Below are 25,123 nucleotides of genomic sequence, written 5' to 3' on the forward strand. Positions count from 1 at the left end.
ACAAACGAATATACTTATGATTCAGGTTGTCCACCCACCCACCCAGTTGCCTGTCTCAGCTAGCCCAATTGCTGGAAGGAACATATAAAGCAAGTTCATAGCTTGATGCTGGAGTGATATAATCTTTGCTTAATCTACTTAGTGCTTAAAAATGTAAATGTTAGCAGCTATCTCAAATGAGAGCACTGCTCTCATGTAAGTTGTATGCTCGAATGTGGCACAAAGCAGTAATTGTACTCTTCTGGGAGGCTAAAAGTCTCCCAGCGTCTGAGACAAGGAAAATTGAAAGAGTACTTTACATCTGGTAGGAGCAAAATGTCGCAACTGTATCTCAAGCACTTGCAATTTGGAGCTCTAAAACCCCCAGGGCGTATTATGTGCTGTAACAATATAATTAAATAGGTTGTATCATGCTTAAAAAAACCCAATTTGAGCTCCTTTTCCTGTCTCTTTTTTCACCTTAGAAAGAAATTCAGTACTTGAATGTGGAACATTAGCTCTTATACAAAGTTAATAATTTTAAAAAACTAAATAAATAAGCACGTGTGTTTGTAACATTGATTTCAGCCTTTCTTTTTCCCAACTGTTTCTATAGCTTTTTGAATAATATAAGGTTTTGCTCCTTCCTTGGGTTTAACTTCTTAAATCTGCAGTTTGCTTAACAAGAACAAAAAGCAGCTGATGCTTCCTAAAGAAGGGAAAGCAGCTCTGGGCTTTCTCAGTGCATCCAGAGGAGCCAGCAAGGAAAGAGCAGCCCTGGTGTCCTGACTGCCCACACTGCTTGGCATTGGTTCACTCCCTGGCTCTGCTTTGGCTGCTCTGTATGGATCTTTCCCAGACAAACCTGATGTAGTGTGGTCAAGCACTAATTGGTGTGGCCACAAGCCAGGCTGCTTCATTTCACTGGTCAAAACACAGCCCTCCATTCCTCCATGCGAGGATTTCTCAGCAAGCCAAGAGGTGCCAGAATTCAGACTTGGTTCCTCGTCTTTCACAGATTTTTGCAAATATGGCAAGACTGGATCCCCTCCTGCCATTATCTGCTCAAAGAGAGGAAAGAGGTGTGCAGAAAGGGGGTGTGGTGTCTGTGTGTGTGCATGACTGCACGTGCACATCTCCCCCCTCTTTGTTTAGACCTCTGGGCATTGCTCCCATGTAACCTTTGTTCTGCTTATGAGCCCTTCTGTTCTTATTTTGGCAACACACACAAATATTTACTCATGTTCATAAACAATCACCAATTCTATCTTTTCAGGTAAAATATCAAGAGAGCATGGCTCACCTGGGTGAACGTAAATGGACTCACATGTTCCCTTTCCTGATGGTAGGTATTTCTGTGTGTACATGTCTCTCTAGTGTGCAAAGATAACAGGGCTCTGCCTGGGTTATTCATAACCACCTGTGAATCGTGGCAGAGCCACACATCACCTGGGGACTGAACCTCAATGCAGTGATTGTTTTCATTCCATAGAACACCTGAGAATGTGAAGTTTAAACCGTGGCTGCTGGGAAGCAGGGGGAAGGAGAAGGACCCAGGATGGAGCAGAGACAGAAAGTGCTGGAAGAGCACATTAGCCTGGCTATCACATGAAGCCCAGCCCTATTGTGGTTGAGGCCTGAGGCAGTGCATTATCTCTGGTTGTTATAGTTGTCCCTTGCAGTCACATTTATGAAGGCTCATTAGAGCTGGGAGTGATGAGGGTGTGAACTCCTGCATTTGCTTTTGTGGGAGAGCATGTGAGTTAACAGGTCAGGAACCATGGCCTTCAGTGTTTTAAGGAGTGGCAGTGCCAACAAGCATGAATGTCAGTCTCTGAGAAACTCTTGGAACTACCAGGTTGCTGAAACCTGCATCTGCTTCCATTTAAATAGCGTCACCACTTCTGCTTCTGAGCTTTAGGCGTGTTTCACCCTGCAGTGCTGGCCCTGCTGCCTGTTGGACCACAGTAGATGTGCAAGGGGAGGGGGTGAGGCATGGAGGACGGTGGCAGTGGAAGTGACAGTGCTCTGGAATGCTCTCTGGTGGCAGGTCTCCCTGGTGTACTCTGCCAGTGCCGAATACTCCAGCTGTGGTGAGAACGAGTACTACAACCAGACCACTGGCATGTGCCACGACTGCCCCAAGTGCGAGCCGGGTGAAGAGCCCTACATGGTAATTTCAGCTTCTTCTGCTGCTGGGGGGAGCATACCAGGCACCAAATGCAAAAAACCCAGATGCTTTGTTGTGTGGAAGTAATGGGTGGGAAAGGAAATGGGAAGGCTGTGGATGCCTAAGCAGGAGCACTCACACCTCCAAGTGTGAGCGTGGCATCTCACAGGCATGCCAGCAATCCATATCCCAGGAGCAGCCTGTTACAAGGGATACTGTAAAAATGGAAAGGTAGAAGTTCCATACACAGTCTCTGCCAGTCTGTTCTCATCTCAGTAGTTAGTTAGAATCTGATGCTGACATTCCAACACAGAGTGATAAATTGGTCAGTCTGGTTTGCTTGCTGGTTCCTCACACTGACAAGCTAATTTTGCTCTCCTGCTAAGATAGTTCGGCCCTAGAGGAACTTGATTGTTTCTGCCATATTTTAAATCATGGTTCCTAAGTAACCATTTGATTTACAGCAGATAATTGTTGCTATTAAAAAAAAAAATTACTGAAATCCTGTTTGGTTTTAATGGGATAAACATCCTATTGCAAGCATTTCACACAGTTGGTAGTCCCAAACAAATATGTTTGAATAACCAGTTTGGTTTAGTTTTATTTAATCTAAATATAAGCTGGGACATGTGAGTTCAGAGGTTACAAAATCTCGTCCAAACATTGCCTTTTGGGCTGTTCCCTCTGGGGTCTCCTGGCCTGAAACTGCTGATAGCCCTGCTGCAGCTGTGTTTCTCCTACAGGAGTCTTCTCTACTCTTCCATTTTTAGCTCACTCTCTATCCAAGCAGCAGCTGAAATTCACTTCCACAATTTGCAGGACTATGATAGAAGTAGTTTGGGGGGACCACTTACAAACAGTAATTCTCCAGTTCCCCTTCTCCCTTTCCAGCACACAGCATGCTGCATCCTTTTATCCCTGCATGGTCTTTTTAGGATAGACACTAACAGGCCAAACAACAGACTCCTCTCCCTTTGTGCTGCAAGGCCAATGGGGCAGGCTGTGAGCTTCTCTTTTGCTAGAAGTTGGTGTGCAGCACAAGACTGCTTTTGAGTGACTGTGTGTTGTTGCAGACATGTGGATATGGCACCAAAGATGAGGACTATGGCTGCATCCCCTGCCCTTCAGAGAAGTTTTCCAAAGGAGGGTACCAGATATGCCGACGGCACAAGGACTGCGAGGGATTTTTTCGAGCCACAGTCATGACACCTGGGGATCAGGAGAATGATGCAGAGTGTGGTCCTTGTCTCCCAGGGTAAGGAATTATCCACGGACCTTTGCTCTGCCCAAGGCACTGGGAAGTACTTTTCTAATGGCAAAATCTCTGACAGCCTCTCCGTGTCAAAGCTGGCTGTAGGTACAATACTGGTAAATTATGCTTTTTCATCTCTGCTAAAACAATACATTTAAATGTTTTAAAAGCATTGGTGAGTTTAATAAACACAGAATCATAAAATAGTTAGGCCTGGAAGGGACCCTAAAGAAGATGTTTTTAATCTTACTGAAGTCTCACTGTTTGGAACTAGAAAACTTTTTCCTCTTACTAGAAATGGAAAGGGAACAAGCACAGCTGTGCAGTGCCACTTTAAACACTCAAAGAAATCCAGCTTGGCCTCCAGCTGTAGCTTCAGAGGGCCACCTTCTAAGTCCTGCTTACTACATATGAGCTGCATGACAGCACCTAAATACCATGTAGGGTCTATGCTGGCACTACAGCATGTTTGGGGGCATAAAATATCTCCTCTCCAGATGTGAACAGCTGGCACATTTGTCAGTAGTTGACAGTATTAGCTAACATAGCTGTTCAGTGAGATTTACCAAGGCATTTTAGTCTCTTGGGTCCTTTCTACACAACAGAGTGGAGTCTGAGGAGCTGTTAATGTAGTGTGTGTGTAGTGTTGTTCAGAGTCAAAACAAGTTTCAGGGCTAGCTGAAGGGGCTTAAAATAGCTGCTGTTTATTAAGTCCATCTTTGTAATGGTCTCTTACACTCAGTATAATTCTCATAATGGTGAGAAAGAATTGCCACATTGGATATGTATATCCTTGACAATATTACATTTCAAAGTCTGCAAACCCAAGCATACATATGCACTCTTGATGGTTTTTTTGTAGGGTGAGTAAATACTCTAAAATACAACCTCTCCCTACATACCTTTTCAGTTTCTGCCACTATTCCTCTTTGGTTTAGAGAGTAATTCCTACTGACATTTGGCTTTTGTGCAGTTTGCAGATGCTGTATAACCCACACTCCTTATAGCACAGGAAGCCCTGTTAAAGAGGCCCTGCAAGCTTACAGGTTTATTTTATCAGTAAGTCTTTGTGAAATTTTCACAGTTTACAAATAAAATGAAGGACTTGTCTAGCTGCCAGCCAAACAGACTGATGACGTGACATGAAAAAGCTCCCTCTTGACTTCCCCTCATACATCATAAAGAGCAAGAAACTTAAATAGTGGTCACAGTTGCTGTTTTGCAATTTTTGTCAGGACTAATGAGGTTACCCAGGTGGGAGCAGGGTGCTGGCTGAAAATAATCAGCTTGCACAGCTGGTGCTTGGGGAGAAATCTCAAAACATCGTGTTTGCACAGGTGTAGCCTGTAGCAGAAACTGGTCTGCCGGAATCTGGCTGTGTGCCCCTCCTCCTGCAACGCTCAGGTCCTGGGATTGTTTGGCAAAGCCAGCAGTTAGGGAGAAACACCTTCTCAGTCCAAGCTTGAATAGATGGAATTCTCTAGATAAACTAAATATGAGCTAAAACCAGCTCTGAAGCTGCCCTGACTCCTCATGCTACTTAGAGTCCTCAGAGTTTGCTCCTGGGTGCTGGTGGCTGAAATGCAGAGCCTGTGTGTCAGAGCAGAGAGCTGGTGAGTAGCTGATTGTCCTTATTGTCCCCTGTGCCACAGGGACAGCCAGGTACCAGGGTGAGTGGCATTGGCAAGGGTGCTCCCTTGCCTGGGCAGTAACCCTCAGAGAGCCCCTGAGCAGATGTGACGGATAAAATCAAGGTTTCCAATTTGAGAGGATTGCTTCCCTAACACACTGCAGACCTGCCCAAGGTAACAGCCCACATGCTGCTCTTTGCACTTAAGGGCATCTCATCCCTTTTCACCAGCTCAGTAAAGAAGCCTGAGGAAAAGATGAGCATATGGCACATTCTGCATCAAAGTTTTCAGACAAAATACCACTGAAGTGGCAGCCTTTCCTAGTGGTTACAAGAGCCATCCTCTGTACTTTATCTTAAAATAAGTGCTGGATAATTATATATTTTTTTTCTTCTATTTTCTTTTTTACACTATTACTGATGACCAATTTTAGGGAAGAAGGAGGCCTTTGGTGCAAGAAAGGAAGTCATCCACTGCTTATTTGTGTTCCCTCTCATATAAAATAGAAATAACACTGTTGTGTTCACAGGAAGTGTGCAAGACAGGGGAGATTTTTAAGGCTTAGTTCCAAAGCTGTGGTCCTCAAAACCAAAGTCCAGTGGCCAGTGAACTCCAGAGGTACCTAGACTGAACCTCCTGGGATTCTGCAGGCTTTGTCCTCTGCTCCCTGCCCAGAAGCTCTTCCATCATGCCAAATAGACAGGTTAAGAATGTGGAAATTAGGTGTGACTCAGACTGTTTCCCTCAATGGGGTGATCCATTAGGTGTTCCTGGAGTGAGACTGAGATCACAGCTGACTACAAGCAGCAATGGCAGGTCACAGCAAGGGTCCCTCTAGCCTGGTCATCTGTCTTTATTCAGTAGTGGCCATAAGGAGTAAGAACAGGTCAAGTACAAATAACACATATTCCTCATGCTGTCCCAGCACTTATTTTCAGCTTGGGGTAAGTCTCCAGTCCCCTACAAGATAAAATTGCGATGGGATAATTTTCTTTTTAAATGCAGTCTGAAATGCCTCTGCTACTGACATTTCCCAATTTCATGTGTTTGTCCATGGCTACAGCAAATGCAGGATCAGTCCTCTGAGAGGCTTTAAGGGAAGGAGTGAATGCTCCTCTGTTTCTGCATGAAAAGGTTTAGCCAGTGAATTTCTAATGAAATTAGGTGCCACTCTTGCTGCTCTGGATAAGGCAGCAGATGCCTCCACCAAGGATACTCCTCCTTGATGTCTCTCTGCAGACCATCCCCTGCTGAGAAGAACACCCACGCCTCTCCACCTCCTCTCCCAGTCCCAGGCCCCCTGTTATGGTGGGAGGGCAGACCTAAATCTGGGTCCAAGTCCCTGAGTCTGCAATGACACCACCAAGGTTAGCCCAAGATAAGCCCAGTATGGTGTTAAGCAGGAAAACAAGTCCAGTTTTCAGTCTAACCTTTATTCTTGGATTTTGCCTGTAGCCCCTCAAACCTGAGCCTGGCAGGTGCCAAGGAAAGAAAGGATAAATATCACAGTGGAAGAGTAATACTGTGAAAATTCTTTTTGTCTTTAGTGTCACTTCTCTGTAGTTGGTGATATAAAGCTATCACATATCTCCAACATTACCTTTAATATCTGGTGCTTTGGAAAGTAACCAGAAACACAAATCTGTTGCCAGTACTTTGTGGGAGTGAGTCACTAATGCTTGCAGCTGCAGAGTTTCCTACTCATGTGAGTGAATGGTTGCCTACCATGAGCATCCTCCTCAGTTTTCTTTACATGTCCTCCACCATTCTGCATTGTGGTGAAAACCAAGAATTCTTCCACCAGCTTGATTTAATTAATTGTCAGAAGGATTGTTTGTCTTTCCTAAACCAACACAGCTATTGGACTGTGGATCCTAACTGTCCTGTATTTTTCTTCATAGATTTATATGTGTCTTTAGGCTTCCACTCTTTTGTTTTGTAGTTTGGCAGCCTTTTCCTGTGTATTTATTAACTGCTCTACAACCTAAAATGATATAGGCCCCATAAGAGAGGAAAGATGAAGTTTTGCTCCTGAGAGAATGGTAGAGTGGCCCATGGGGCACAAGAGATATTTGAAGGATGAAGTGAGGGTGAATCTTTTAAAACCAGTAAGAAAGAAATGAGGAACCATGTGTAGTTCCCTTGCTCTCTGGGTTTGCTCCAGTCCCTGTCTCCCCCTTGCATCTCTGTGTATTCCATTCCCTGGACCTATATCTCTTATTTGTCATTCATTAGTACAACAATGGATTTTGATGGAAGGTTTCAGCAATGATTTCCTAACAATGCATACATTTTCCAAAAAAACCCCATACTTCACATGCATAGGCAGGTATATAAGAGCAGAAAACAGATCCCCATTTGCATAAAATGTTGGTAGTGTTGACTTCCTGTCTATGCAGAATAGATTAAGAATTTATTCATCTCTTCATTAAAATATGTAGTGATTTACAAATGATTTGTAAAGACATATCTGCAACATCAACACTATGATGTTACATCAACATCTGTATGATTCTGGTGTAATTACTCATTAGGGTGCATGTGGATCCAGCTCTTGAGTAGCCAATTACCATATTTCAACACCAACTTTATTAGCAGCCCAGAAGTTCAGATTATGAAAACCTTTCCTTCACACTGTAATTCCACTGTCAAGGACTAATTTATAAACAATACAGCAAGGAAATTTAAAAAAATAAACAAAACCTGTAAAATCTAATCTGCCCTGCCCTGTGAGGGTATTTTTTCCTATATTTTTTATTATGATCTGGCTCAGATTTGGTTCTGAGATTATAGAGATTATTCTTATGGTGTTTGTGAGTAAAATTAGGTAACCATATCCAACTGGTGGTCTTGCTTGAAAGATTACTGCTTCAAAAAACTGAATTCTCTTTGAAAAATCTTATTTCAGGGCATGCTCTAAACTGCAGCTTGAACTCAGCAGGGAGATAAATGTTGTTTTAGGCAATGTTACCACTTCTTGTCATGTCTAGATGTTTGATTAATTACATTTTAGGAGGAAAGGAAGAAGAGAAACACAGTGTCTATTCAGGCAATTCGAAAAAAAAAATCTTTGCTTCAGATTGCTTAGAAAAGTTTTTTTAAATGATTTTATCTCCATATAATTGGTTGCTGCTGAACCATGTTCAGTCATATCATATTAATTTGCACTGTTTTGCCTCTTCTTGCCCTTCTCTGCAGTTACTACATGCTGGAAAACAGACCTCGGAACATCTACGGAATGGTTTGCTACTCGTGCTTGCTGGCACCTCCCAACACCAAGGAATGTAAGTGTTCTGCTCTTTCTGTGCAATTCATCTGGTTTTGACTTAAAATCATCTGGAAGCTCAATGTGAAATCTTTCAGTGATGATAATTATGTTCAAACAATAAACCCAGCTCCACTTAAGCAATTTCTTCTTCCAACTAGCCTTGCCAACAAAGGGAGGGAGTACTTATCATTTGAGGAATAATCAGAATCTTTTATTTTAGGATCTACTATTGCTCACTTCTTCTCCAGTTTTCATCTGTTAAGAGATCCCATGCAGGACTTATTAGGGTTACTTAAACAGTAGGTCCAGAAAATGTCCGTGTCTATGCAATTTTTTAACTGAGTTTCAGTTCACCTGTGAAGAAAACATGGGACAATTTGTTGATTTGCAATTTGTTGGAGTGAAAGGGCATCACACCTTTTCATATCCTTTTGCTGCAAAGTGATTCAAGGGTTAACACTGATATCTGGTGGTCAGCACTGATAAGAGAATTAGTTCTGTAGATTTCACTGACAAAGGGGTCTGTAGTTTGCTAATTGAGGAAATCATGTCTGAATGTGTGCATGACACCTGTTCATTTTCATACCATGTATGAGCAATGGCTTGTCCATCCTTATGCCATGAGGAGAGGGACAGCTCACACCACCCCCTCTGTCCTGCAGAGGCAATCCCCCAGAAAACTGCTGTCTCCTTTAGGGGGCAAAGAAAGAGAAAAAGAAAGTGAAAAGGAAAAAAAAAGAAAAGGAAAAAAATGAGGCTCTCTCTGAATGACCAAATTACTTTGATACCCCCTCAGAGAATCTGGAGAAGATCAGGAAAAAAAGCTTTAAAACTAAACAACAACAACAAAACCCCAAACAAACAGAAACAAGTGAGTAGTTCCCCAGCAAAACCTGATGCCTCTAAAACCAAAATCCTGCCCATGTTCTCTTCTTTTAGAAATCTTTCTCGTGAAAAGCAGTTGCAATATTCTGTCTGCTTGATTTGAAAGCAGGGGCTGAAAGTGTCAGAGCATTTATTTATGTACACAAATAGCGATTGCTTTGTTCAGATGCTGCAGAACTGTGTATCACTGGTGCTCTGGGAGTCACTTTAAAGGAGGAGAGGACAGGAACATCTACCACTTCCTACAGTTTAAGAGCTCAAGGAGCCAGGGGATGATCAGCACTTCACAGGGCTCCTGGTGAGCAGCAGCAGTCCAGGAGGCATCTCCCTGAGCTGTCTGCATGCCCAGTACTGCTCTGTTGTACAGCTGCTCATCCCACTTGGCTGCAGGAGCCCACCCAGCCCTGAGATTGCCCTTCTGCCCAAGACAGTGGGAGTGGGTGAAGGGCAGGGTGCGTGTGGTTTTGGTGAGATAACATCTGTTTAGGAGGTGAGATAAGGATGCTAGGGAGGACCCAAATGCGAGATACGGGAAGGAGGTGCGGAGGTAAGTGAGAGCACAAGGGTAGGAAGGTCGTGGTTTAACCCCAGCTGACAGTCCAGCCCCAGACAGCCAGTCACTTACTCCCACCCACACAGGGAAGACAACCAGAAGGGTGAAAGTGAGACAACTCAATGAGACAGGATGGGAGAACAGTGGGGCTCTCCTTAGCTGTAAACATTCCTTGCTGGGGAAGTGCCTGGACTGTGTGTTACAGATGGCCAAGTCCAGGGGTATGTGCCCCTGCATGGAAACTTGCTCAGGGAATTTGTCTGATGACACATTTCATCTGGCAGAAAAGTCTTTGGGTTTGATCAAAGGATAAGCAAATATCTTTCAGGTATGTGCAGTCAATAAAACTTGAAATGGCCAAGGACACAGGTGAACACCCCATGCCCCAGCATCTGGAAATATTAGTGTAAGAAGGGCTGGAAGTGAAAAGGAAATTCCTTGATGGGCCTGTGTCACCTTGTTGGGGTTTTTTTCCCTCTCAAAGGACTTGAAACATAAATAGCACAAAATGTCATGGAAAAGAGGGGGAGGAAGAGAGATGACTCACAGAGGCCAGAGGTTTAACTGAGGCAAACATGTCACTTGTTTATGGTGTTGAAAATCTCACTGCTCTGAAGGATGGGAGCAACAGTTCTGCAGCCTGGGAGGAATAACAGGCTTCAGTGCCAGCCTGTGGGCAGCAGGCACATAGGGGAAAAGGGCTGTGCACACATGAGCATAACTACGTGTGCTGTGTAGCAGAAAGCTGTTTCTTACTGTGAAGAAGGGGAACATCACCATAAAGTCTCCAGTTTGCCCCATCTTGTGCACTGTGAAACAGCTGTGTCAGATTTCTGGCCTCTCAACATGTGGCTCCCTCAAGCTTCTGTGCAGGAGCTTCTGTGCTGAGCACAGAGGAGCACAGTGTGAAATGCCAAAGGTGTGAGAGCTTCAGCTGTGCTTGAGGCAGATCATGAGCCATCAATGCCCCTTGCTGGCATAAATGGGGATCTGATGCCTCTGTGATAAATAACAGCACTGCAAAAGAGAGGGAGGCAGGTTTTCCATGTAAATCAAACCATTAAGGTAATGAACACCAAACCACACTAAGATGTGGCTTCCCACAGTTAATGGTGCTGGATTTTCCATCAACACCTCTGGAACTGGAGTCACTTCAGGCCTCTGACTATGTAGGGTGGTTTTTTTTTTTGTTTTCTTTTTCTTTTATCCAGTGTAAAAGTATATGCAAGATACAAAAGATTTAGCCATATATGGAATTTCTCTGGCAGAGAGGTACAGTTACTGCTGGAAGAGATTTTGTCTTTTAGCAGCTGAAACTCTCAATTATGTGTATTAACTCTCTTTCTCTTCAAACTTTGATATTTGTCACTCCAATTCAAAAATGTTGGAGAAAAACTAAATCAAACCCTGCTACACTAACTTTAGGAGCAAACTTTGAAGTTGAATTTACACAATTGCATCAAATACACAAATCCTTTTCCACTCACAGATTATTGGTCTAGAGAACTTCAGCAACTGATTGAGGGTTTTGTTTTTAATCTACTGTATATATTCATAAATGTGTATGTGCATAAAATATTTCATGCTATTTATCTCACCTTTTTTGCTGGATTTATATATTAAAAGATACAATAAACAGCCTGTGTAAGTTTTTAGGTCTCACATCTACCAATGATAGCTTGGGAAAATTAAAAAAGAAGAAACATATTGATGAAGGAAAATATATATGGTCAGGCTATTTTTTTAAATACCAGAGAGCAAATGACATCTAGAAATAGAAAATATTATTTTTATCACTGTATCATTAGAACTTCAAAAATAACTAAACAGATGAGATGGAACAATTGACTAACAATTGATGTTTCATGTGAAGAGCTGTAATCAGGGGGGCACATCCAAACCCGTGTACTGAAGACTCTGAACTCAGCTTCCTTAACTGAAAGGCTTAACACAAACAAGCCTATTGCCAAAACCACTTTATTAGTTAAAATAATTATTTCAGAGAATTTTAATTTAACTTTCCATTCTTTGACTCACTAATTTCCATTCCTTGCCAGTTTTATCCTTTTGTAATACAATCAACATCAGGACCTTTTTTTCTTCTGTTTCAAATTATGCCTACAAGCAAATAGGCTTGTTATCTGGAACTAACATACTTTTTTTTCTTTTTTTTGAGTTTCTTGATCTCTGAACATCCATTTGCTATTTACATGTGTACTGGGAGAAATGTTGAAGGCCATGCTTTATTGTTCACTGGTGGTATGGCCTGATTCTTCTTCTGTAAGGATTTCTCCATTTTAGGAAGGGACCTAATCTTAGGATAAAATTGGCCAGCTTCAGCCATCAGCCTCCAAGGGAAGATATCTGAGGAGAAAATGTGGGCTTTGCTGTCCTCAGCTGCTGGGAAAGCTGAGCTCAGGTATCCCTCAGGAGGTTTTGTGGTCCTGGTGCAATTCTTCCCAATAAAAGCACTCCAAGGGCTTTGATGTTTTCACCGGTGCTGGAGCTGCAGCTCCCACAGTGAGCATCACCTGGCCATGGGAGGCACTGCAGGTCTCTGCAGGATTGCTCTGGCTGGGCTCAGGAGCTGAAAAACCTGCAGAGCTGCAGCCTTGGACCACCCATTCCAATGGGCTGGCCACCAGGACACCGGGGAAATGGGAGACCAGCTCCAAGCAGGTCTGTTCTCTTCCTTATGATGCTCTAAAATCATGACAGCAAAGCTTAAATAGCAATTATTCCCTTCATGTTGCACAGAGAAAGGGGTGATAACACTGAATTCCTGGACAGAGGCTTAGTTCATGGAGTTCATGGAATGTTTGTCTGTGACTTTTCAGTGCTGTGCAATGATTACAGTTCCCAGTGAGTCCTGAAAACAAACTTCAACAGATGCAAATAAATGGTCAGATTACGGCCATGGGGCCTATAATCATCATCACTTTACTGCCCTGGCAAAAGGAGAGAGAAATAAAATAGTTATAGACATCATAGAAAGCACAACAGAAAAAAAAATATTTCCTTTTATGTGATGTGATTACTAACAGAGAGATTGACCAGACTGAAAACAAAAGTCAGGGGGAACTTTCATATCATCATTTTCAGAAGTTTAATTCTCAGGAATCAATTTATTTCATGCTCTTCCTGGTGTAATAGCTACCTACCTAACTGAAGTATCTACCTGTGACTCCAGAATATATCAGAGTAACTGATAGTATTCTGTAAAATCAAGATCACTTAGGCAATCCTCCAGTGCCTAGGATATGTTCTGTTATCTGTTATTATTTGTGATATTTTCAGAGTTGGTTTATGTTTGCTTACTGAAGTCATGTGTAGGCACTTCAGAAAGCAGGTTGGCTTTGCCAGCTGCTTTAGCTTGCATGACTTTCCAAGTGCACAGGCATTACATTTGAAATGTTGTTTTCCTAAGTTTGAAAGCAAACCTTTCCCATAAGTACCTGAGTACAGATTATTTAAAAGTTCTGACCCCTGCTTTCTACATATCTAGGTCTTTATTTATGACTATGTTTAGTTAAAATCCAGTTTTAACTTTGTCAGCCATAAACTGTCTACTTTTATTGAATTTCAACTCAGTATAATTTATATTTCATCTCGTATTTCAGGCTGATAGCTACTTATTTGCATGTGTGCTTTATCCTACTTCAGCCCATAAAAGAGTCTCAGTGATGGCACTCACAGCCCATCTGTGCCATTCACAGCTGGACTGTGCCTGGGAGAGGAGGGATGCATCAGGAGAAAGCAAGCTGCACTCAAGAGCACCAAATAGATACACATATAGACACCAGGTTTTTAAAATGTGTCTTATTTTATTATCACTCTGACAGTCTGTTGTGTACAGACTTTGGGGATTTTTATAGCATGTTATTAAATATTAAATAGACTCACAAAAATCTGTTGCTGGTTGTGAGCAGCAGTCCTTTGAATGGACCAGTAAGCTGATACCCACAGCAACAGATGTCAGGGGCACACATGGTCTCCTACTGCACCAGATTTTATTCACTCACAAACACTTGCAAGGGGGCATGGTGGTAAAACCTCCTTTCCCTGTGCCCTCCCCCTCCTCCTCTCATAAATCTGGTAGTTTTGTTTGTTACTTCTTACGGTAAGTTCTGTCTCAAGGTACAAGAACAACTGGAATAGTCTGATGCATAAAGCAGAAAGATTCATTGAAAGAACAACAACAAAGTATTTTATTGCCCAGCATTTCCTGAAAGAACAAAAGGCAGCTGCATGGTAATTTAAGTTAAAGCTATCTTTTGAGTTAAAATCCCCAAACATTCAAAAGTGAATACAGATTCAATTGTTCTTTTAAACAATAAGTATGGAGAATTTTTTAATTGTTTAGACTCCAAGAAAGTTACAACTAAATCACATTTTTTGTAAATGAAAACATCTATAATGCAAAAGTTGACCAACCACCAGTGATCAACTTCTCTCCTAATTTCTTTATCACATTCCTACAGTATTACATACAGGTGTCTAGGAATATAAACCACTCTTTTGCACGGCTATATTACAGCCATCAGTCCTTATTTAAAAAATAGAGTTGCTTCCATATGGTGTTCTGTAACACCTCAGGATGCCTCTGCCTGAGCTATATCTAAGTCTTTATAGATTATGTGTCATCTATATTGGAAACAGAATTAATAATGTGATTGGGATGCAAAACTGGATGTGCACAGGAACAACTGACATTGCAGTCATGGTGTGGTGCTGACAGGGAAAAAGCAGCAGCTACGAGTTTCTTTTACTCATACAAAAGGAATATAAACTGAAATTCAACAGAAGGTGGCAGTTTGGTTCCTCTTGTGCACTAATTGGCACTTTCTTCTAAACCACATCTAAAGAAAAACTTTGGCTCATAATGGATATGCCAAATTATTAAATTTGACAGTAGGCTTACAATATGTGTAACAGCTAACTCCCTCCCAGGCATGTGTGAAAGGCCACCACAGTCCAGTGCCAACCTTGACTTTGCCATGCCAGCACTCAGGAACAAAGGAGGTGGCTCTGTTCCCATGTGAGGACATTGTGCCCATGGGCTCTGGGGCTGAAGGCTCTCCCTGCTGAGCACAGGAGAGGGACTGTGCTGTCCAGTGTGTGCATGGTGTGGGCAGCACACCCTGCCCTGGTGTGGAGCTGGGTGAAGAGTGACCATGATGCTGAATGAAGAGTGGTGACCTTCCTCCTTACACTTTCTGTGCTACTTGCTGCTGCCTGACTTCCCACTTTGAAAGGCTCTGCTTCCTTTCACAAATGGGTGAAAAACATGAAGTTAACAATACCAAGACAATGAAAGATTATTAGGCAGAAATACTTCAATTCATTCATGTTTCAAGTGAAAGAAAGGAGAAGCAAGTTTGCTAAAACTCACTTGGGGAGATGAGCTGAAGCTTGTTAGCTGAACTCCAGGCAGACAAAGCAGCACAGCTTGCTCACTGAGGGGCAGTGTCAGAGAAGCTATTGTTGACTTGTTGCAGCTTGCAAGGACCATGCAGGATTCCAATTGGCTGTAATTGGATTTGCCAGGGGGGCTGCAAGAATAGACATAAGCCTGGTGTCTGTGCATGAATATGAAGGAAAGTATCAGGCCACAGCTCTGGCCATTTGCTAAATTTCCTCTGTTGTCCAGCCACGATGAGTAAACACAGAGGTCATGACCAAGGATGATTCGCTTCAGTTTTGTGAAGAATTGCTGAAAATTTTACAAATTACCTGTCTTTAATATCCACTACGTGCAGATGACAGCTTCATTTACTGATCCCTAGATAGTCTTCCTGAATTGCAGTTTCTGGAGCCCATAACTAATTCTTCTTAGAAAGAAATCTGTCACAGAGAAAGGACCAGAGGCAAGACTTATGTAACAAGTCTTGGCCTTCATTTGCAAAATACAAAATGCATCTGAATTAATAAACTAGTATATTTAAAACCTAATGAAAACCCTTATTCAGTTTGAAAAAATACCAATTATATTGAGTTAATCCTTTTCCTTCCAACAAAAGATGTTTGAAAGAAGTTTTATGATTGTTAGAGAAAATTTCTTTTGGAGACACCTGCAACTCATACTTTGCAGCCTCTTTAGATGAACATTTCTCATTCACAACATGCAGACATGTTTTATTTAGATAGTTTTATTTTAGATAGTACTTTTTTTTCCTTTTTAAAAAAACATTTCTCTTCATTTGAAGAATGCGCATATTGCTTTGTTCTTAACCATAGAACATTTCTCAGACCATCACAGACTATTTCTTGTCAAGTTTACGTGGTGATTTGATTTGTTTGAATATTTGCTTGGTCAAAACAAGGGCACAGTGAGCTCTCATCTACTCTAGCTGTCAAACCAGCTTGTGGAGCCATGTGCTGTGCACACCTTACCAGATGACTGGGACAGCTTTTTGCCTTTACGACTGCTGAATTGAATTATCACTGGACTTTTTCCACAGACAGCTAATACAAAACAGGAGGAATTTCATTCTTCCTCCAAGACAGAAAATTATTTTCAATGTCTGTTGATAGTAGCTGCTTGCATTACATGCTAACCAATGGCATTAAAGTTCATTTGAGAAGGAAGATAACATTTACTCCCAACCCGAACAATTTTTTTCTGTTTTGGAATACTGTGCAAACACCCTCCTATTCCCATAAGCATTCCCATAAACAACTTTATTCCAAATAACATGCACTATTGATTGCTATTGTCAAAATATGTTACTTTATTACTTGGTTTAGTGCTTTGAAAACTTGGTGCATGACACCAAGTGAAAGACTAACTTTAACCTTGACTATAGAATTTAGACCTGGAAACCCTTATTAGACTATCTCATCCCACTGACAGGATGAAGTTTTCCTATAACTTCTTCATTTATTGTTTCAGTGAATATTCACTCTCCCCAGAATATAGATTTGGTCTGACAGGAGCTCTTAAGAAGCTCATACTGCCCAGTTACATTACAGGAAATTCTAAAATTCCCTTTTACGACAGTACAGCTCCATGGAACAGAAAAGCAATCAACACCATCATTTGTCACCTTCCCTAGGTTTTCCTGTGGAGTCATGAGGGTTTGCATACCAGCTTTACAGTGATGCTGCTAGTGAAGGTTGCTTGTGAGATGCACTAGTTTGAGGAATCTACCAGCTAAGTCTTGGTCTGCAGTTGCAAATACTGGAGTGGTTTGTAAATTGAGTAATCAGCTGGACCCTGAAAATTCTTTGCTGCCCAGGACAGATCCATAACATGGGAATCTGTGTGTAACAGTTGGCTTTTCCTTCTGAGTTCATATCTGTTCAGGAGTTTGACTTTCACTCCTGGAAGTATGCACAAACATGGTCTGCAACCCAACTTTCAGTGCATCAGTAACACATTTTGGGATTAGGGAGAGCTCAAAGAGCAAGTAGTTCTTGGGTCCTTTGCTAATAAATGGGAATGCAACCAAGCCAAGTAAAGGCTCTCTTTCCTTGAGCCAACCTATTCCTTTGACTGGACAAAGTAACAAGGGAATTTTATGGCATTTTTGTTTATATTGCAGGTGCAGGCTCTAACTCTGGCATTTCAGCCATTTTCCCAAGCACCTCTGGCACAAGCACTTTCTCACCTTACCAGCATGCTCACAAAGGTAAGAATGCACTTTTTGTGAGGGTTAATTTAGCAGCTTTTTGTTTTCAAAAGGGCATCAACAAAGTGCAACCAAACTGAAAATATCTGTTGCTATTTTCATTGTCATTATTTCCAGATTGCTAGAACTGCTATTAGAAATAATTCAGAATTAATTTTTTTTTCTCAGTTAATCAACACTGCTGTTTGTCAGCTGAACATAAAAAGGATTTGAGCTGTACCCAGTGATGCCAGCAATAAATTTAGTTCATTATTTGTAGCTTTACAGAAATAGCACTCTGCCTCAGCAAAGCTTAGCTTAGAATGGTGAAAATAACTTCATGCACAAATATGGTCAGTCTCTTATTGAAGTAACATAAACAGTTCTCCAGCACGATCATTTGGCTTTTAAAATTTTTGAACCTGAGAAGACAAAATGGAAAAGATGCAGTTAATAAGGCACTGACAATGTTGTTCTTCTTGGTATTGTCTGAAAACATGACTGTTAGGATCACATTTTCAGAGAAATTAAAGCTTTTATGCCTTTTAGCATATCTATAATTTTCTGCATCCTTTCACACCTTTTCAATTCTAGCCTTTAGCATCCAAGTTTTCTTTCTGAATATCTTTTCACCTAGCTTATTTTAAATTCACCTTTTGGCTATGCTGGTTTTTAAGTTTCTGTTAGAAAAACATCAATTTTTCTACATGTGCATTGTGTCCTCCTTTTAACTTAGAGCTTTTGAGGCAGCCACAGTTATCAACAGTCATTTTAGCTCTTTCTCTCTTTGTATATTTACTGGCTTTTGCCTTGTCAACGCTGATTCCAAGAATGCAGTGCTACAAAAGCTTCTGCTCTCTCTTATGTACAGCTTCACATATTAAAATACTATTTCCTACATCTTTGTATCTGATAAATCATACCATCAAATATTCTTAATGAATACTACTAACTGGTTTAATGATAAATATCAAAATTTTGATAAATTTTAACTTGCCTTTGAGACACAACACTAAGTTTTTCAATGCTTAACAAGCAACCAAGACTCAGATCAACTAAAGGATTATGCAAACTGTGTGTAGAGCAGACTGCAAACTGTTAACTAGTCTAATCCTAAGAGTTGCCCCTTAATTTATTTTTTTCATTCCAGCAGATCTTTCAGGACAAGGACATCTGGCTACAGCTCTTATAATTGCTATGTCTACTATCTTCATAATGGCTATTGCCATTGTCCTCATCATCATGTTTTACATTGTAAAAACAAAGCCATCTGCTCAAGGTAATTGTTCTGTTCAGCAAGTAAAATTTTAGTTGCAAATGCTATTTTAGAATTTAGAAAATTCTATTCTATTAGAATATTCTAAATTCTATTCTAGACTTATTCTGAGAATAATTAATGTTATATTTGTATATTCTAGCCTGTTGCAAGAGCCACTCAGTAAAAAACGTCGAAGCTCAGGCTAACACTCAAGAAGAGAAGAAAGAAGTGCAAGGTACAAGTTGTTTTAGCTTTGCTTTTTCTATCCAAGATAACACTGGGCTTAAATATTCTTAGTATTTTTCTCTTAATTACAGTTTCTCCTTTGGAGTATATAAAACCCTCCTCAGTTTACTGAAGAATTGCCTATACTAGTTTTTTGTGCTTCCAGAATGTCACTTAATCCTCTGATAGCAATTAAATATAGCAGAGAAATTTATTTTGTCAGTAGGGTTGCCAGCAGAACTAACTCCTGACACAAAGCACTGGTTTGGAAACTCATTGCCAATTTAAACTTCTCTAATTGTTGTTCTACAGATAATGTTGTGATATTCTCTGAGAAAGAAGAGTTTGAAAAACTTACAGCAACTCCAGCTAAGGCTGTCAAAAGGTGGGTAAAAGATAAATATACTGCCAGTTTCACTGAAATGGGGGAGGCATATAGTCATCATTCATCCTGGTGCAGTGGAACACATAAACAAATTTGATGGGTATGCTGGCAAGTTGCTGTAGCAGGGCAAAGATCAGATGCCTTAGTGGGCTTTTCCTCCTCTGTTTTCTAAGAGATGATAACAGACATTGTGAAGAGACACCTGTGTCCTCCCCATTCCCTCTGTGACCAATTCATCTGCTCTTTGGCCTCCATCTCCTCTTTTGAGAGGTTAATTTCTGGGACCTGAGTGCAGCTCTCACTCACATGGCCTTACTGAGGTTCCCCTTCCCTTCTAGGCAGGAAGAGTAAAAATAGCTGCTGCAGGCCTTAAGGAAACCTTGTCCCTAGCATCATTTGCTTGGCATGCTGTGGCAGTTTTCATCATCTTGTCTCTGCCCAGCAGCCAAACCTGCCTGGTAACATTATTAAGGCGGGCTAAACGCTGTCCTCATTGGAAAATCCCTCTGTGAAAGGATTCTTGCAAGCTACTGTGACTCTGTGGCTTGGTGGGCATTGCATGTACACACTGGGCTGGTGAAGGCCATTACAGTCACAGGATTTCAGAGGAAAGGCATTTTAAACATGGAAAACACTTTTATTTTCATTACTCTCAGGAAGCAAAAAGAGGATGACTGGAGTCAACCCATGAGAGGCTTCACTAAGATAACTGTATCCTTCATTTTCCAGTGAAAATGATGCATCTTCTGAGAATGAGCGACTCTTAAGCCGGAGTATGGATAGTGATGAAGAAGCTGCAGTTGACAAGCAAGGGACTCCAGAGAGATGCTTGTTATCTTTAGTGCATTTGGCCAGAGATAAATCTTCTACAAGCAATAAATCAACTGGGGTAAGTCTACCTTGAGATTTAAAAATTGAGAGGCTTTTTCTACTTTTTTTAAAGAAAAAAAATATATGAACTATCAACCCCCCAAAATGCATAGTAGGGTAGATCAGACTGATTTACAAGAGCTTCTCCAGACAAATTTGTTATAGAATCTCCTTTGCATAATGACATATATACATATGTATAGTGTTAAGGGATAGAAATAAATTTTTCTACAAGACTAATTAATTTGCTTTTTTGAGTATTATATTTTATTGTTTCAAGAAAGAAAAGACCCATATAACAGCAATCCCCTGTCATAGCTAATGCTAAGACAGTAAAATAATGAAGCAGGCTGGATTTGGGTGACAGCAGAACATCTGAGTACCTTGACCCAGCTGCATTGGTATTTCCACGGCACAGATTTCTCAGTGATATCCGGTGTTGTGCTTGGTTTCCATGTGGAATTTTGAAAAGCAAACACATAGTTTGAAGGTGATTCCTGTGCTCTGAAGGACACTGTAATCCACTGTTTTGCTGAGGAAGGCCTTTGCTTCTTCCTGCTGAGCATGTCCTGCTCAGGGCTTTTTATCTCACTCGGAGTATTTTAAGGCACAGTTAAGGCCACACCTCACCCACACAACCTTTCAGTTTGTGTTAACATCAAACTACCCTTAAAAAGAAGGTGTCTGTTCTGATCTTTTAGTATTTCTAGTTTATTTAAAAACGGCTATAGCTAGGTCCAATCACATCATTAATATCAAATATCAAATATGGTTTAAGAAAAAATAGGTTTGAAAATGCATCTTTTAATGTTTGCATGTTTTAAATTTTTGGGAGAAGCTGCTCAAAATTTCTAAAACACACCGCTTTTCAGCTGAGATCAGACAAACAAATCTCAACACAAGTTAAACAGTTTTGTAGTTGTAGATATTTATGACCATCTGAAAATAACTTACTATTTCAATGCTAACACTTTAAAGTTCAGGTTTTTGAGGTCTCTCTAAATATCCAACTTTATGATACTTCTGTAAGCACTGGCTTGAAATAGGATAATGCACCTTGGGTAGTCATGAAATCAGAATATTCCATAAGAAGCAGGTTACCTTCAAAAGACCCTACATCATAGATACCTTCTCCACAGTAATTTAGATAGATAGCTCATAAGTGCACCTAAAGCATGGACTGCTTCTTCCAGACTTGTTCTAACACATCCTCATGGACTAAAGACTGCTGACAAGGCTGAAGACAATCTTTTCAATGAAAGAGCAGATTGCATCAAGATTCTCCACTCCATACCTAAGATGTCACAATTAAGCCAGTTGCCAGAAGTTAGAAAAGCAGTAATTTTCTTCAGATTGGGAATTAAGTAGCGTTACTAGCACAGGAAAGAGTACTCAGAGCACTTAGATAGGGATAAAGAAAATTAGAGACTTGCTATTAGCCAAGTCTTTTTCCTAGTTATACAAAAACCCATTTGCAATGTGTGGCCACACAGAGGATCATCAGGCTAAACATTTCCTGTTTGCTTTCAGCTTAAGGTTTAAAACCCCCCAATCTTCTGGCTCTGGTAAAAAGAGTGTCTTGCATAATTCTTCAAGGAATTACTCAACCTGCTTCTTTACCTTAAAAGTGGAGGGAGAATGAAAATAAGCACCCAATAGTTTTCTTAGGAGGAGTTTTAATAAACCCCATTAAATTTCCCAGTTTCAAGGTTCTGAAGCAGGTGATCCAAGCCTACAGTGGCAACACAACTGACTGAGCACAGGGAAATTGCAGGAGGAAGAAGGGAAGGACACTCAGTGCCCGCACTGCATTGCCCCGTGGCACGATGCGCTCGCACCGCGCCTGCCAGGCGCGCTCCAGCTGGAGCGGCCCCTCTGCGCTCTCCGGCTGCAGTTCCATTAATCCACGTCACTGATGCACCTTGCCCTTCACTGCCCAAATAAAGTGAGGGAAATCTTGCCACAAAACGAAGTACCGAAAGCAGAGCTCTTATTCAAGTCTCGTTCGCAGTGAAATGTGACAAATTTGTGAGGATAATGCTAGAGTCCTGTCAAAAAGACAGCTTTTCAGCTTTTCTAATGAGAGCTGGCTCTGGGAAAAAAATTTCAGTCCCTGAGAGCTCATGACATTTTGACATTTGTTTTCACTCCACATCGAATCCAAAGCCAAAACTTGAGAATATTTTGCTAAATGAAACTATATAGAAGTGTCCATTTTTAGCTTGAAAAATGTCAGGTTTTCATCTTGTTTCTTTCTTGTCAAAAATGACTAGACCCCCCCGGACCTCAGATTTTTCCTCTCTAAAACTTCACTTTTTTTTTCTTAATCTATCTGTAAAATATTTCAGTTAATTAGTAATGCACTAAGCATTACTAAGGTCTACATAATGCACTAAGCATTACATAAGGTCTACATCATTACATGTAATGCACTAAGCATTACATAAGGTCTACATCCAGAGACAGAAAGGAAGAGCCCCTCCTCTGTAGTCCTCTTAGATTATTAGAAGAAGGCAATTTCAGTCTGAATTTAATTCCAGTCCTGACCTGGTTTACCTAGACATCCCTACATTCTTCATTGCATGTACGGTACAAGATTTATCCTCATTCTCAGGAGTTGGAGCAGAAAAGTACTGGCTCTCAAGAAACGTCGAGATGAAAGCTCTCTAGCAGTGGCAAGTGAAATCAGAAATATGTTTATGCTTCATGGAATAATTGCTGTGTCATTTTCTTTGAGTCTTAGAAGGGACCTTTGAGGACACTGTGTGATAACCCCATGAAATGGAGAGGTCCCACAGACTTTCCACTGCTGTCTGCTAATTGTTTAATCTTGTAACTGAAAAATTACTGAAATAAATCTCTTCTCATTTAGATTCAAAGTCGAAGGAAAAAGATACTTGACGTGTATGCTAACGTATGTGACGTTGCAGAAGGTGAGTGAACAATTTGCGCCTGTGTTAAAATATGCAATCAGATCACGAGCATTTGCTATAAAGTAAGACAGGCCTCTGGCTATCTATGGAAAATAGTCCCAAACCAGGGAAAGCACTCTGTAGGCAGATTTGTATTCACTTGCTAGGAACCCTGTGGTCAGCCCTGACCCCAGAGCTGTCCAGGCTGGCCTTGGGCTGGAGCAGGCCACGGCTTCTCTCCAGGCATGTGCATGGCCTTCCTTCCTATGGAGAGCAGGAAGAGTTGGGGTGGGCTGTGCTGGGACACACAAGCAGACCAAGATGCAGGGAAGCAGTTTTGCATTCCCCATCTAGAGGAAACCTGAGGTCTTATTTCTTTAGATAACAGATTTTAAAAAGTTACAAATATGAAAGTGTGATTTGGGGAGGGTCAGGATTGAGGGTAAGACACAAATCTCAGCCTACTCTGCTTCTCTAAATTCTGTCCCACATCTCACAACAAAATGTGGAGTTTTCAGGCTGTAAGTGTTTTGACCCTGTTTAGCACTTGACTACCTGAACTGTTTTAGCAGGATATATAAATTAAGTTCCCTGCAGAACAGGAGCTGTGACTGCATTTACTTTCCACACACACACACACACTTTGTGTGCACATTTATGAGTATGCTGTAATTCAGGGAGCTCTGTCTCACATCAGATTATTTCTGATGGGTAAGAAGCAGGAAAACTACGGAAGCAAAAGTCTGGTTTGGGAAAAATGCTGTAGCTGGTTCTCTCCTCTGTTTTCTGAACATGAATACATAGAAAATATGTCCAGGAGAAAATAGCCTTTTCCCCACAGGATGAATGCTAAATTCTCCCTAGAGATTCACAATAGTAATGACAGTTAAGCACTTGCAGGGATGTTTATGCTTGCATCTGGCATCATTGCTTCACCTCACTTCTCACTTTCCTACGAGGACCACTTTCAATTACAGATATGTTTCAGCACCTGCTGGTGACAGTCTCAGGGAAGGGTCAAAGCTGTCTCTGGAGCTCAAACACTGAGCCTGACGTGTAAGAGTTTATTAATGGGGCTGCTCACTAGGGACATAGTTGTAATATACTTTTTCTAACAGCTAGTAAATTGTTGAAGGAAAGGGCAGAGCCATGGGAATTCATACAACCTATCTATTACTTCTTTTCCAGGCAACTTTTTACCCTAATTATGATATCCTACTGTCATTATGAAGAATTAATTTGGCGATATGCAGTAGTAACTTTGGACCTAGACATAATCATGTACTATCACTTAAAGATTTTAGCTGTATTCAATGATAACAGTGTAATCTGTTGTACTTTAATAAATGTCAAGAGCTGTACCCAGAGCCACCTGACAATCCCCCCCTCCCTTTGCAGGTCTGAGCCCTACAGAGCTGCCATTTGACTGCCTGGAGAAGACCAGCCGAATGCTGAGCTCCACCTACAACACGGAGAAGGCCATAGTGAAGACGTGGCGTCACCTGGCCGAGAGCTTTGGGCTGAAGCGGGATGAGATTGGCGGCATGACGGACGGCATGCAGCTCTTCGACCGCATCAGCACGGCGGGCTACAGCATCCCAGAACTGCTCACCAAACTGGTGCAAATCGAGCGACTGGATGCTGTGGAATCCTTGTGTGCAGACATTCTGGAGTGGGCACAAGCAATGCCGGCTCCTGAACCCGCAGGGACATCCTGACAGGCCTGCCTGGGGCCTGCACCTCCACATCAGAAGTGGGATTCCTGTAAGCACTGCATCAAAGACTTTGGGCTAAAGACCATTGATGCTTCTCCTACAGAATTGCTCACCATAGCCAATGGGAAGCTCTTCTCTTTGACTTCTAAAAGTGAAGTAACACATCTACCAAATCGAGAGCAGAAATTTCCCAAGAAGCTTGGCATGAAACATGTCATTAAACAAAATGATCATGTTAAAAAGTTACTGATAATAAGCAGAGACACAAACATCTATTTTTCAGTCTGTGTATGAGTAGGAGGGCAAATAACCCTTCAGGAAAGGCATTGAATAGTTCTCTGAAAAGAGAACTATTAGGGCTCTTAGGGCTTCATTCAATGGTTCAATGGTTTAACAGTTACAGTCAGAAG

At 41.3% G+C, this 25,123-nt stretch overlaps 1 protein-coding gene across 1 annotated transcript; it reads left to right on the forward strand.

The window, feature by feature from the left end:
- The first annotated feature begins 1,270 nt into the window (after nt 1–1,270).
- EDAR (ectodysplasin A receptor) lies at nt 1,271–25,035 on the forward strand. Its single transcript, XM_054514007.1, has 11 exons — nt 1,271–1,324; nt 2,030–2,152; nt 3,223–3,404; nt 8,231–8,316; nt 17,283–17,369; nt 18,502–18,627; nt 18,767–18,841; nt 19,144–19,216; nt 19,946–20,105; nt 22,959–23,019; nt 24,397–25,035. The coding sequence occupies exons 1-11, from the start codon at nt 1,274–1,276 to the stop codon at nt 24,714–24,716; spliced, it is 1,344 nt and encodes a 447-aa protein (XP_054369982.1). The 5' UTR covers nt 1,271–1,273; the 3' UTR covers nt 24,717–25,035.
- Nucleotides 25,036–25,123: the final 88 nt, after the last annotated feature.

The sequence above is a fragment of the Molothrus ater genome, chromosome 2 (genome assembly GCF_012460135.2).
Source record: "Molothrus ater isolate BHLD 08-10-18 breed brown headed cowbird chromosome 2, BPBGC_Mater_1.1, whole genome shotgun sequence".
Classification (NCBI taxonomy): Eukaryota; Metazoa; Chordata; class Aves; order Passeriformes; family Icteridae; genus Molothrus; species Molothrus ater.

What these genes read in the sequence shown, in the direction of transcription:
- EDAR (XM_054514007.1), top strand. Translation starts at nt 1,274, where the DNA reads ATGGCTCACCTGGGTGAACGTAAATGGACTCACATGTTCCCTTTCCTG. An exon ending in TGTGGTCCTTGTCTCCCAGG is followed by an intron (nt 3,405 to 8,230) that starts GTAAGGAATTAT and finishes CCTTCTCTGCAG; the next exon opens with TTACTACATGCTGGAAAACA. An exon ending in AGAGAAGAAAGAAGTGCAAG is followed by an intron (nt 18,842 to 19,143) that starts GTACAAGTTGTT and finishes GTTGTTCTACAG; the next exon opens with ATAATGTTGTGATATTCTCT.